This window comes from Malania oleifera, chromosome 7, assembly GCF_029873635.1.
Source record: "Malania oleifera isolate guangnan ecotype guangnan chromosome 7, ASM2987363v1, whole genome shotgun sequence".
Taxonomy (NCBI): domain Eukaryota; kingdom Viridiplantae; phylum Streptophyta; class Magnoliopsida; order Santalales; family Ximeniaceae; genus Malania; species Malania oleifera.
In genome coordinates this window covers 78,020,347-78,033,744 of record NC_080423.1, presented here as the reverse complement: position 1 = coordinate 78,033,744, position 13,398 = coordinate 78,020,347, and the positions used below count along the sequence as shown (strand labels likewise).

General features: G+C 38.8%; 1 protein-coding gene across 1 annotated transcript in view; it reads left to right on the top strand.

Moving 5' to 3' along the window:
* Window positions 1–10,276, top strand: part of LOC131159812 (cation/H(+) antiporter 20) — a 10,932-nt gene extending 656 nt beyond the window's left edge. The window contains exons 2-4 of the mRNA XM_058114985.1: window positions 1–257; window positions 585–1,090; window positions 8,782–10,276. The exon at window positions 1–257 is cut by the window's left edge and continues 263 nt beyond it. Of these exons, the coding sequence (XP_057970968.1) occupies window positions 1–257; window positions 585–1,090; window positions 8,782–9,999 (1,981 nt within the window). The 3' untranslated portion in view covers window positions 10,000–10,276. The remainder of the gene's footprint in view (window positions 258–584; window positions 1,091–8,781) is intronic.
* Window positions 10,277–13,398: the final 3,122 nt, after the last annotated feature.

Genomic DNA, 13,398 nt, shown 5'->3' with positions numbered 1-13,398 from the left:
CACTGAACAGGTCGGTTTCTCCCACTTCTTCGTGTTCATGGGAGTGGCCCTGTCCATCACCGCCTTCCCCGTCCTCGCTCGAATCCTCGCCGAGCTTAAACTCCTCACCACCGACGTAGGCGAGACCACCATGGCCGCCGCCGCCCTCAACGACGTCGCCGCCTGGATCTTGCTCGCCCTCGCCCTCGCCCTCGCCGGCAACGGCCAGGACGGCGTTCACAAGAGCCCCTTGATATCCATCTGGGTTTTATTATCAGGTCGGTGCCAGAAATCCTAAAAAGAAAATTACATTCATTTGTTTAAAATTTAAATAGTTACAAAAAGTTTCAAAATTTGAAATTAAGATGACCATTTTTTATTACTCGAAAATATGAAAAAAAGTACATGAAAATTGCTTCTCAATTTTCAAATTTGTACAAAAATGACATACTGTACTACTGTACTACTGATAATATATGTGTTGATTACAAATTTACAACCTGTAGTTTATGTGTTTCAATTAGGCCCCGTTTGGATAAAGAGTTTTGCATGACCAAAAAAAAAGAAAAAAGAAAAAACATTTATTTTTCGTTGCATTTTCTCAGGTGTTGGCTTCGTGGTGTTCATGTTTGTGGTAATTCGGCCGGCGATGAGGTGGGTTGCACGGCGGGCGTCGCGGGTCCACGACACCGTCGACGAGGCCTGCATATGTCTGACGCTGGCGGGGGTGCTGGTGTTCGGGTTTGTGACGGACCTGATGGGGCTCCATTCCATATTCGGAGCCTTCATATTTGGACTATCCATTCCGAAAGGGGGGCAGCTCGCGGAGCGACTGACGGTGCGGATCGAGGACTTCGTGTCGGGTCTGCTTCTGCCGCTGTACTTCGCCTCCAACGGGCTGAAGACGGATGTGACTAAAATGCGCGGGGGGGTGGCGTGGGCGCTGCTGGCGCTGGTCACCGGGACGGCGTGCGTGGGGAAGATTGTGGGGACTTTTGCAGTGGCGATGGCGTGGAAGATTCCGGCGAGGGAGTCGCTCACGCTGGGGGTGCTTATGAACACCAAGGGCTTGGTGGAGCTCATTGTCCTCAACATTGGCAAGGAAAAAAAGGTGATTCATTTACCATCCATCATTGAATTTCTATGGTGATTTTTCGTTGACAATACTCCATAGAATCATGATAAATTAGTATTCAATTTTTATTTACAAAGCTATAAATTATTTGCTAAAATTTTAAATATGTGCCAATAAAAAGTGAGAAACATTTAGGACCCGTTAGTCTTGGAAAGTAGTTTTTATTATTTATTTTAATTTTAAAAATTTACAAAAAATTAGTTTATTTTTTTATTTTTTGCAACATTGATAATAAATGATCCATGATCGCATAAATTAGTACAAAATGATTCATTTAACTGACTCCACCTAGTGGAAATTAAGGTTTGGTGTTGTTATTGTTATTGTTGTCGTCGTGTGAGTAGTTTTATTTTTTATTTTTTCACATTTGTTTTCTAATTTTATAAATTTATATAAGAAAACTAGAAAATATCTTTTTATTTTTTTCTAAACTTTAAACTCTAACATTGGGTATAGATCGAAACATAAAATTCGGATCTTAAACTTTTATTTATGTGAATTATATATTAAGTTTCCTTCAAATTTATACATATCTAAATTTGAGATGCAAAATCTATGATCCCAAAACCTACCAGGTATAATTTTTTTAAAAATAACTTTTACAATTATTTTAAAATTTAATAATAAAAATAAAAGACTATTTTACACATTTAAACAAATTCTTTATTTTCTACTTTTTAAAAATACAAATATGTGAAAATTGTTAAATTTTATATATTTTTAAAAATAAAAAATAAAAATATTTTTCACAATTAGGCAGGTCCTACCTTTTAAGAAAAAAAGATAAAATATTGAGTATTTCAAGTACCATCTCAAGTTGTCTTCGACAAATATATATTTTTTCTATTGTGCCTCACAAATCTTGAATTTAAAAACATGTTTATCTTAAAATTGTTAATTTTTGTAACTATATTTTAATCTTTTTATACATAAATACTAAAGAATGAGATATTATCAATATTTTAGTGCTGCAATTATTATAAAATGTAAAATTCAATCTAGAAGGGGTCAAGGGGAGATTAATATTGCAATTTCTAAATGCATACTCCAAGAAAATAAAAATGCTATTTTAAGAATCCTTGAGAGAGGTTTTTACAATTTCTTCTATTATATATATATATATATATATATATATATATATATATATATATATTTTCATTTATAGATATAAAGTAGCTTCAATAAATTTTTTTATGTTAGTCCTTGATCAACAATTAACGTATCATGAGATTAAGATAATCAAATATTTTTTAATTAATATTCTTGTTTAGCTCCCATGTTCTTGTCATAAATTGAAGTAACAGGAGTTCTAAAAATTAGGGGTGTCAAATCGGGTTCATGGGCCGGGTTTGGGCAGGTCGAGTCATAAAATGGGTTGAGATTAAACGGGTCACAATCATATAAACCTTAACCCACCCGTTTAATAAACGGACGGGTCATGGGTTACCTATTTAAAAATAATTTAATTATTTTTAAATTTAGAGATCATCTCTCAGCCTCTCGGTTGACGCCTAAAGGGTCAAGATTGAGGAAGAAGAAGAAGAAGAAGAAGAAGAAGAAGAAGAAGAAGAAGAAGAAAAGTATGGGTTATGGCCTTGGCACTCAACAGTCTCAAAGAACTAAAAACAATCCCAGAACCCCCAAATCCCCAACTCCCAAAAACCCCAAAACCTTACTAGAAATCCATGGATGGGTTGAGGAAGAAGAAGATGGAGTTTAAATCAAAATAAGAAGAAGAAGAAGAAGAAGAAGAAGAAGAAGAAGAAGAAGAAGAAGAAGAAGAAGAAGGGGTTACGACAGTCTCAAAGAACTAAAAACAATCCCAAAACCCCCAAATCCCTAACTCCCAATTCTGTCATGGTAGTCGTGGCTGATCTGAGTGTTCTTGTTCTTGTTGCCGTCGTCAATGAGGTCCATGGCACTTGCCTGAATTGCGTCTTTGGCCTTCTATCAACCAGTCTTGTCGTGAATCGTGAGTCATCAGCTGCAATTGTAGTTGGCAATGTGCAGTGGTGTAGGCGACTGGATCTAGACTCTGGAGGTGGCGCCGCGACGATGTTGTGCTAGGCACCCCACTTGTTCCAAACACCAATACTACAACTATTGCTATTGAATATATAAGAAATTAAAGCAATGCAGAAACTAATAATAAAATAATAAAAAGAACAAGACAAGAAATTACGAGGTTTGGTATAGAATTACCTACGTTCTCGGGCGCTGATGATCAATCCACTACTTCTTGACAAAGTACAACTTTGAGGTGTGTTTTACAAATGAAGAGTTGAGCTCTTTATATAGCTTCAATCTCAAGTCTAAAAAACAATTCTCTCCAATGTGGGACAAATAATATAAAAAATTCAAAACAACCTTTTATACTAATGTGGAACTATTCTACCAATGTGGGACAAAAAAAAAAAAAAACAACAAATCTCCACTTTGACGATAAATTCAACAAATTTTTTAGTCACCAACATTTTCTGAAGTTCCATATCATCGGCGCCTTCCAAAATTATTCAGACTTGCAGGATATTGATCAAGTCCAAACAATGTTTGAACTTGATTGCTCTCACAATCTTGGTCAACATATCTGTGGGATCTTCAGCTGTAGCAATCTTCTGAAGAAGTATCTTGCCTCCATCAATAATATCCCGCATAAAATGAAACTGAACATCGATGTGCTTCATTCGTGCATGGTAGACTTGATTCTTTGCCAAAAGAATAACACTCTGGCTATCACAGAACACAACAATGTGCTTCTGAACAACTCCCAAATTTTTAAGTAAACCCTGCAACCAAATAGCTTCCTTAACAGCCTCTGAAGCTGCCATGTACTCTGCTTCTGTTGTAGACAAGACAATGGTAGACTGTAAGGTAGACCTCCAACTCATCGGACCATTAACAAATGTAAAAACATATCTAGTAGTTGATCGACATTTATCCAAATAACCTGCAAAATCCGAATCCACATATCCAACAACATGTTGATCAATAGTATTATTTTTCTTAAATACTATACCAATATCAATCGTATTCATAATATATCTCAAAATCCATTTCACAGCTTGCCAATGTCCTTTACCCGGATCATGCATATACCTGCTCACCATACTAACAACTTGTGAAATATCAGGTCTAGTACAAACCATTGCATACATCAGACTACCAACAATACTAGCATAAGGAACCTATGACATATACTTACGTTCCTTATCTGATTTAGGAGATAAAGCCGCACTAAGTTTGAAATAAGGAGCAAGAGGAGTGCTTACTGGTTTTGACTACTCAGACATGCCAAAACTTTATACTACCTTCTTCAAATACTGATTTTAAGACAAACTAACTCTTCCTCTCATTTTGTCTCCACGTATCTCCATGCCAAGTATCTTCTTTGCTTCACCAAGATTTTTCATTTCAAACTCTTGATTTAACTGACTTTTCAACTTGTTGATTTCTTCCATATTCTTTGAAGCTATCAACATATCATCAACATACAAGAGTAAATATATAAAAGATCTATTTTGTAGTCTTAAAAAATAAACACAATGATCATATTTATTTCTGATGTACTTTTGACCCATCATAAACTGATGAAATCGTTTGTACCACTGTCTTGGAGACTGTTTTAAACTATACAATGATTTACCAAGCTTACATACCCAATTTTCTTTTCCAGCAACCTGACATCCATCTGGCTGAGTCATATAGATTTCCTCTTCCAAATCACTATGTAAAAATGCAGTTTTTACATCGAGTTGAACTAGTTCAAGATCAACTTGTGCTACCAAAGCCAACAAAATTCGAATGAAAGAATGTTTAACAACTGGAGAAAATACCTCATTATAATCAATGCCTTCCTTCTGTGCGTAGCCCTTAGCTACCAATCTAGCTTTGAAACGAACATTATTTGCATATGGAAATCCTTATTTCTTTACATAAACCCATTTACAACCAATTGCTTTCTTACCCTTGGGCAGTTGGGCTAGCTACCAAGTCTGATTCTGATGAAGAGACTGTATTTCTTCATCAATTGCTTTTTTCCACTTGTCTGATTTAGAGTTCCTTATTGCTTCTTTGAAAGTGTAAGGAACATTATCATCCACAACTGGATGTGCATAGGCCAACATATCAGTATACTGAGCAGGTTTTCGAATTTCTCGTCTTGGCCTTTGAGAAACAATTGATTCTTGTTTCTGTGAAGATTCTTGAATTGAAATCTCCTCTTCTTGTACACTATTCCCCACCGTAACTAGAGAGTTACCTTGTGCAGTCTCATTTCTCACTAGGTTTCGTAAAATTGTCTCAACCTTCACCTGTTGTTGAGTACCACTGATATTCTCTTCAACTTGTGACTCCTTGCGTATTTGTTTTCTTCATCATCGCAAGTTCATCAAAAGTTACATCTTTACTTAAAATCATTTTTTTCGTCTCTAGACACCAAAGACGGTATCATTTGACTCCTGCACTTATCCCCAAAAATATTGCTTTCTTGGCTCTTGGATCCAACTTAGATTCTTTAACATGGTAATAAGCCATAGTACCAAATACATGTAAAGAATCATAATCATTAGCAGGCTTTCCAGACCATACCTCATAGGGTGTTTTCCCCCCTATTGCAGATGATGGTAGACGATTGATGAGATGACACGCATATCTAACAGCCTCAGGCCAAAACCTTTTGTCTAACCCAGCATTAGACAACATACATCGAACTTTCTCCAGCAAAGTCCGATTTATGCGCTCTGCCACCCCATTCTGCTGTGGTGTATTTCAAACTGTGAAGTGTCAAGTAATACCTTCATCCTGACATACCTTTATAAACGAGTCACTCGTTTATTCACCACCATGATCTGATCTGAGCCGTTTAATCTTTTTGCCAGTTTGAGTTTCAACTAATTTTTTCCACTTAAGGAAAATATCACACTTCATTCTTATGCTTCATAGAATACACCCAAACTCTTCTGGAAAAATCATCAACAAAAGTGAAAAAATAATGCATACCACCCAACGAAGCCATTTTTATGGGTCCCCATACATCTGTATGAATGTAGTCTAAAATACCTTCAGTATGATGGATTGTTGTGCCAAATTTCACTCTAATTTGTTTTCCCAGAATGCAATGCTCACAAAATTCAAGTTTGCACACCTTTGCACCCTTTAACAAACCTCGCTTAGCTAATTGTTGCAAAGATTTTTCTCCTGCATGTGCTATTCGCATATGCCATAACCTGGTTGTATCTAAATCTGCATCTTGCTCAGAAACAACAGCTGCTGAGCCAATAACTGTACTACCTTGTAAATAACACAAGTTATTTTTCCTTATTCTTTTCATCACCACCAGTGCACCTGATTTAATCTTTAAGGTTCCATCTTTCAAAGTGATAGTGAACCCTTTAGATTCTAAGGCACCCAATGAAATCAGATTCTTCTTTAGGCTTAGAACATACCTAACATCAGTCAAGGTCTTAATAATTCCATCTTGACATTTCAACTGTATTGATCCTATTCTAGTTGTTTTATAAGTATTATCATTTCCTATAAAACAACCCCACCATCTAATTCTTCAAAATTAGAAAACCATTCCCTTTTGGGACACATGTGATAGGAACAAACAGAATCCAAAATCCACTCACCAAAATAATGTGACGAAGATGTTCCAACAAGAGAAAAATTTGACTCATTTTCATCATCATTGGCTATATTGGCATTAGAATGTGCTTTGCCCTTATTCTTCTGTTGTAATTTAGGGCAATCTTTCTTCCAATGCTCTTCCTTACGATAAAAGGCGCATTCATCTTTAGCAGGTCTCCCACGAGATTTACTCCTCCCATGAGATTTTCTCTTCCTTACAGGCATACGACTCTGAGAATGTCCCCTTATTGTTAGTGCTTCAGCTGTTTCCTTATGGATCCTTTGATCCTTCTTTCTGCATTCAGTACTAATCAATGCTGTACAAACAGCATCATAAGTAACTTTATCTTTCCCATACAATAAAGTGGTGGTCAAATGTTCATACTCATCAGGGAGAGAATTCAGTAACAATATGACTTCATCCTCATCTTTCACCTTTTCATCCAAATTTAACAAATCGGCCAAAATTTTATTGAAAGCATTTATGTGGTCATTAATCGAAATACTTGATTGATACTGGAAGCGAAACAATTTCTTTTTCAAATAGAGTTGATTTTCCAGACTCTTGGTCATAAATGTATCACATGTCTTCCATAATTTCTTTACAGATGTCTCCCTTATAACACAATATTTCTGATTTTTGGAGAGACACAGACGAATTATATCACATGCCTGACGATTGATCTTTTTCCAATCTTTATCACCCATATCTACTGGTTTATCATCCAAAGCAATATCTAATTCTTACTGATACAAGATATCCACCTCACATTGCCACATACCAAAACTATTGGTGCCATCAAATTTCTCCACCTCAAACCGAGCATTAGTTATCGTCTTCGATGATGATGTCGAAGCTGAAGGGGTTGGAGTTCGTGTGGACAGAGTTGCTTCTACTACTGCATTAGTTTCTGCCATCTTCTATATATTTAATAGTAACTAACAAAGCAAAATGCCTAGGATGAATAGTACGTACCAACTGTGTCTACTCTGTTTTATCCTAAGAAATTCCACTTTGACCATGCCGACCTCCAGGGAGCGATTGAGCCGCAATGGTCTCTGAGCACTCGCTTAGACAAGGTATTTCTTAGGCATCAAATGTGAAATCAAGGATCCTAATACAGGAATACCTCTGTATCAACACTTTTCAACCTAACCTGATACCAATTGTTGTGCTGGACACCCCACTTGTGCCAAACACCAATACTACAACTATTACTATTGAATATATAAGAAATTAAAGTAATGCAGAAACTAATAATAAAACAATAAAAAGAACAAGACAAGAGATTTACGAGGTTCGGTATAGAATTACCTACGTCCTCGGGCACCGATGAACAATCCACTACTTCTTGACAAAGTACAACTTTGAGGTGTGTTTTACAAATGAAGAGTTGATCTCTTTATATAGCTTCAACCTCAAGTCTAAAAAACACTTCTCTCAAATGTGGGACAAATGATATAAAAAATTCAAAACAACCTTTTATACTAATGTGGAACTATTCTACCAATGTGGGAAAAAAAAAACAACAGATAGGATAGTGGGATACACTCATATGCATATGAGGTCAGGGATTGGGAATTTAGGAGATAAGATTTTAATGTTTTATGTGAAAGGGAAGGTGGAACCAACATGGCAAATAAACGGGTCACCCACCCGAACCCGGGTTGACTTATTTATAAATTGGCGGGTCACAAGTTGACCTGTTTATAAATGGGTTGATTTTCATAAACCAGAATTCGTATTAATCGAACGGGTCACGGGTGACCCGTTTTGTCAGGTCTACTAAAAAAAAAATCTTATCATGTAATATTCGACTAAAAATGTATTTCAATTAATAACATTAAAAAAAGAATATGTAAAAACATTATTGAAAAGAGTACTAATTTTACATATGAAAAATAAATTTTAAAGTAATTATCTTGCCACAACTTTTGTCTTTATTTAATATTTTAAATTTAATTATACTACGTATCAAAGGAAAATTATGACATTTTTTTTAATCATAATTGACCAACTAATTCATATTCTTTCACAGGTACTAAACGAGGAGACATTTACCATTTTAGTCCTGATGGCAATCATCACCACATTCATAACTACTCCCATTGTCATGGCCATCTACAAACCGGCGCGCGGCGGGGCCACCCGCACTCGCCGTAAACTCGAACAGGATCTCTCCGGCTCGGAAACCTCCTCTACAGACAATCTCCGAATACTCTCGTGCGTCCACGGTCCCGGAAACGTTCCCTCACTCATCAATCTCGTGGAGTCAACTCGGAGCACCAATAAGAACTCGTTCCTCAGACTCTACATCGTCCGACTCGTCGAACTCACCGAGCGGTCCTCCTCCATCATGATGGTCCAACGCGTTCGCCGCAACGGTCTCCCCTTCGTCAACCGCTTCCGCCGTGACGAGTTGCACGACCGAGTCGCGATCGCGTTCCAGGCCTACGGGCAACTCGGCCGAGTCTCCGTCCGAGCAACGACTGCCATCTCGGCGCTGCCCACCATGCACGAGGACATCTGTCACGTGGCGGAGGAAAAGAGGGCGGCGATGATCGTGCTACCGTTTCACAAGCAGTACTGGAGGGGAGGATCGGGTGACGAGTCCTTGTCGGAGAACATGGGCAACGGGTGGCGGGAGGTGAACCGGAGGGTGTTGGAGAACGCGCCGTGCACTGTGGCTATTCTCGTCGACCGCGGACTCGGCAGTGGAGTGGAGCAGCAGAGGGTGTGCATCGTGTTCTTGGGCGGGCCCGACGACCGGGAGGCGTTGGAACTTGGGGGAAGGATGGCGCAGCACCCGGCCGTTAGGGTCAGCGTAGTGAGGTTTGTTGAAGAAGATGGGTTGGTGGGTAAGGGCGCATTGCTGCTGCCGTCGCCAGAAGAGAAGGCAGTGGGTGAATTTAAGAGGAGGTGTGGTGATGGGCTAGCACAGTACACAGAGAAGGCGGCTAGCAATGTCGTGGAGGATGTGGTGGCGATGGGGCGGAGTGGGGATTACGACCTCGTAGTGGTGGGCAAGGGGCGGTTTCCGTCTACCGTGGCGGCGGCTTTGGCGAACCGGCAAGCAGAGCACAGCGAGCTCGGTTCCATCGGAGACGTTCTGGCGTCGTCGGGACATGGCGTCGTGTGCTCCGTGCTCGTGATTCAGCAACACGACTTGGGGCATGCACCGGGATACGAGGGAAATGGAAGGGTCAAAGTCAATGGATCACAAAATGGCAGAGAAATTCCACGTGACCTTGTGTAGATAGAAATGGAAAATTTCAGTGGCATTGTGGAGTTCAGATGTATACGGTGCAGCTAACCAGTACTTCAATTTATTTCAATACTGCAGAGAATATTATACAAACATAATTTGGATTTTAGATTTCAGGCACACATGTATGTGGGTAATAAAATTATGTACTAGACTGACCATCTAAGTAATTTCTTGTCCAGCCAATTGATACAGTTTTCTTTAAATTTCTCATTAGCATTAGTGCTGTAAAACGTGTATATTATATATGTGAATGAGAATCTTAAAAATATGTTATAACTTTTGATATGCTTAGGTAATGGTTCATTATGTAGAATTGACATTTGGAATACCAATATAATTTTTTTCTAAAAAAAGAATTAGAAACATCAAGTTTCTAAAAAACTAGACGGTTAAATTTCTAAAATTCCAAATTTCTTTACTTTAATCTTTTCTATATTTCTCTCTTTATTTCATTTACAAAACGTTATCAGCACGATCAAATCTCTAATGGTATAACATAATCTTTTAAGTTTCGTTGGTATCATTCCAAGTTAAGAATCTTATTTTTATTTTTATTTTTTTAAACATTTACTATCTATATAACTTTAGTTTTTTTTTTTGTCAAATTATATTTATGTGTTAATTATATCTCTTATCTTAAATACGTATTCTTAAATGTTTTTATGTTGTAATATATGTGTGAATAACATTTTTATATTAATATTTACCTAACTTTAAATTTTTATTTATTTTTCAAAGTGATTTTATGATGTCAAACCTCATAAAACTTGAATTCGTTGCCCTTGATATTTCTGGAAGAAATTATCTACCATGAGTACTTGATGCTGAGATTCACTTTAATGTTATGAATATTGGTAGTACAATTGAATAAGGAAATTAAACATCACTGTAGGATCTCGCAAAAGTAATGATTTTCTCTAACACCATTGGCACGAAAAATTGAAAATTAGATACCTTACTATTAAGGACCCATTAGTCCTTCGAAACAACTTGAAGGAGAGATGAACACCAAAAAACGGTAATTCTTCCAAAAGCTCAATAAGATTGGGTACACTTGCAATTGTAAGATTTTAAAATTATAAGTGAATATAATTCAATATTGTTTAAAATTAGCTCTCAAATTGAAGTTCCATGGAGAAAAAAATAATGATGATATTCAACTTTTCATGCCTCATATGTGCTCCTGCAGTAGTAATATCGAAAGTGTAGATTTACAAAATATTTTGAGCTAATTTCTTGTTTACTGGTGGCTGAACAAAATAATGAGCTTTTGTTGAAAAATCTTTAATCTCGTCCAACAGGCTCAACACCATTCGCTGAAGAGAATGTGGCTTTTTCTCAAGGTTGTGGTGGTAAAAGGGGTTGTGGTAGGAAAAATTGTTGGATCTGTGATGATCATCCTTTAAAGTTTGAAAGCAAATGTGCTAAAAATACTAAAAGGAAATGGGTAAAGATCAAAGAAAGTTCTGAATAAAATAACAAAGTGCAAAAACATGAATGGACGTTGGTGGACTGCAGTGAGTCTGCTTAAGAAGCAGAGAGTTGGTCCATCGGGTATGACGTGGGGCCGCTTCAAGAAGGTATTCTTTGAGATATACTTCCTGACTTCCACTCGCGATGCGAAGGCAGATGAGTTCTGGGGCCTGATGCAGCGTACCCTGACGGTGCAGAGATATGCAACAAGATATATCGAGTTATCTCGATTCGCGCCGTACTTGGCTTCGAAGGAGTACGAGAAGACTCGGAGGTTTGAGAGGGGTCTAAGGAAAGACATCCGCCGGTTTGTGGGGATGCTGCAGATCTGTGAGTTCTCAGTTTTGGTGGATAAAGCAACCATAGTTGAGATCGACCTCTAGGGAGACAAGGTGGTGTAGGAACAGAGGAAGAGGCCAGTATCTTCTAGGTCTCAGACTGGTCCTCGGTAGGACAATGGAAGAAGAAGAAGAACTACAGTTCAGGTTATCGGAAGAACACCAAGCGTCAGAATTCTTAGGGGGATCCACCCTCCGCACCATGCGCCAAGTGCCGTAAATGGCATGATGGCGAATGTCAGCCGTTCTGGGGTAGCTGCTACAACTGTGGCAAGTCGGGCCACATGTCACGGAGCTGTCAGTCACCGAGGAGAGATACGCCTGCACAGAGCTAGAACCGTGGGAGTAATCAGATGCCTCGGGGAAACTACCAGGCAATCACGGCTCTGGTGAGGGTATATTCACTTACTCCAGCAGATGCGGAACACACTGGGAACGTGATAACAAGTACCATGTTACTGCTTTCGAATAGAGCTATTGTTTTATTTGATTCGGGAGCAACCCATTCATTTATATCTACTAGTTTTGTGAAGTTGTGTGGGGTTGAAACCCGAGTGATGGACGAGAGGTTGTCTATGGCTACGTCGACTGGGAGTGCAATGATCTGTAGTAAGATGTTAGGAAACTGCCCAGTGGTAATTCAGGGAAGGCTGCTACCGGCGAATCTTGTAGTATATGACATGTTTGGTTTTGACGTCATACTAGGGATGGATTGGCTATTCTCTAGTTATGCGGTGATTGATTGTAGTAGGAAAGTACTAGTGTTCAGACCTTTCGGGAAGCAGGAGTCTGAGTTTGTGGGATTGTGTGTGCGTTCGATGCCACAGATTCTATCGGCATTACAGGCGAGGAGGCTACTCTTGGACGGATGTCAGGGGTACCTAGCTTGCGTGAAGGAGCCGTCGTAAAGGAATTGAGGCTCGAGGATATTTGAGTGGTCAACGAGTTTCTGGATGTGTTTCCGGAAGATTTACCCGGTTTACCTCCGGACCGTGAGGTGGAGTTTGCGATAGAGTTGTTTCCCGGTAAGGGACCGATATCTAAAACTCCGTACCAGATGGCTCGAGCAAAACATCGGGAGTTGAAGGAGCAGTTGTAAGAACTTCAGGACTAGGGTTTTATCTGACCTAGTGTATCACCCTGGGGAGCTCCAATTTTATTTGTGAAGAAGAAGGACGGGTCGATGCGTATGTGCATTGATTACCATGAGATTAACAAGGTGATTGTGAAGAACCGTTACCCGTTGCCTCGTATTGATGATCTTTTTGACCAGCTGCAGGGAACACAGGTCTTTTCGAAGATCGACCTATGGTCAGGGTACCATCAGGTGAAGGTTCGATCTGAGGATGTTGCGAAGACTGCTTTTCGAACCATATATGGTCACTACGAGTTCTTAGTCATGCCTTTTGGGCTTCCAAATGCTTCGGTGGTGTTCATGGATCTAATGAACAAGGTTTTCCATGAGTACCTGGACCAGTTCGTAGTGGTATTTATTGATGGCATTCTGGTATACTCAAGGAGTCTGGAGGAGTATAAAAACCATCTGAGGTTGGTGCTACAGGTTCTGTGAGAGAGG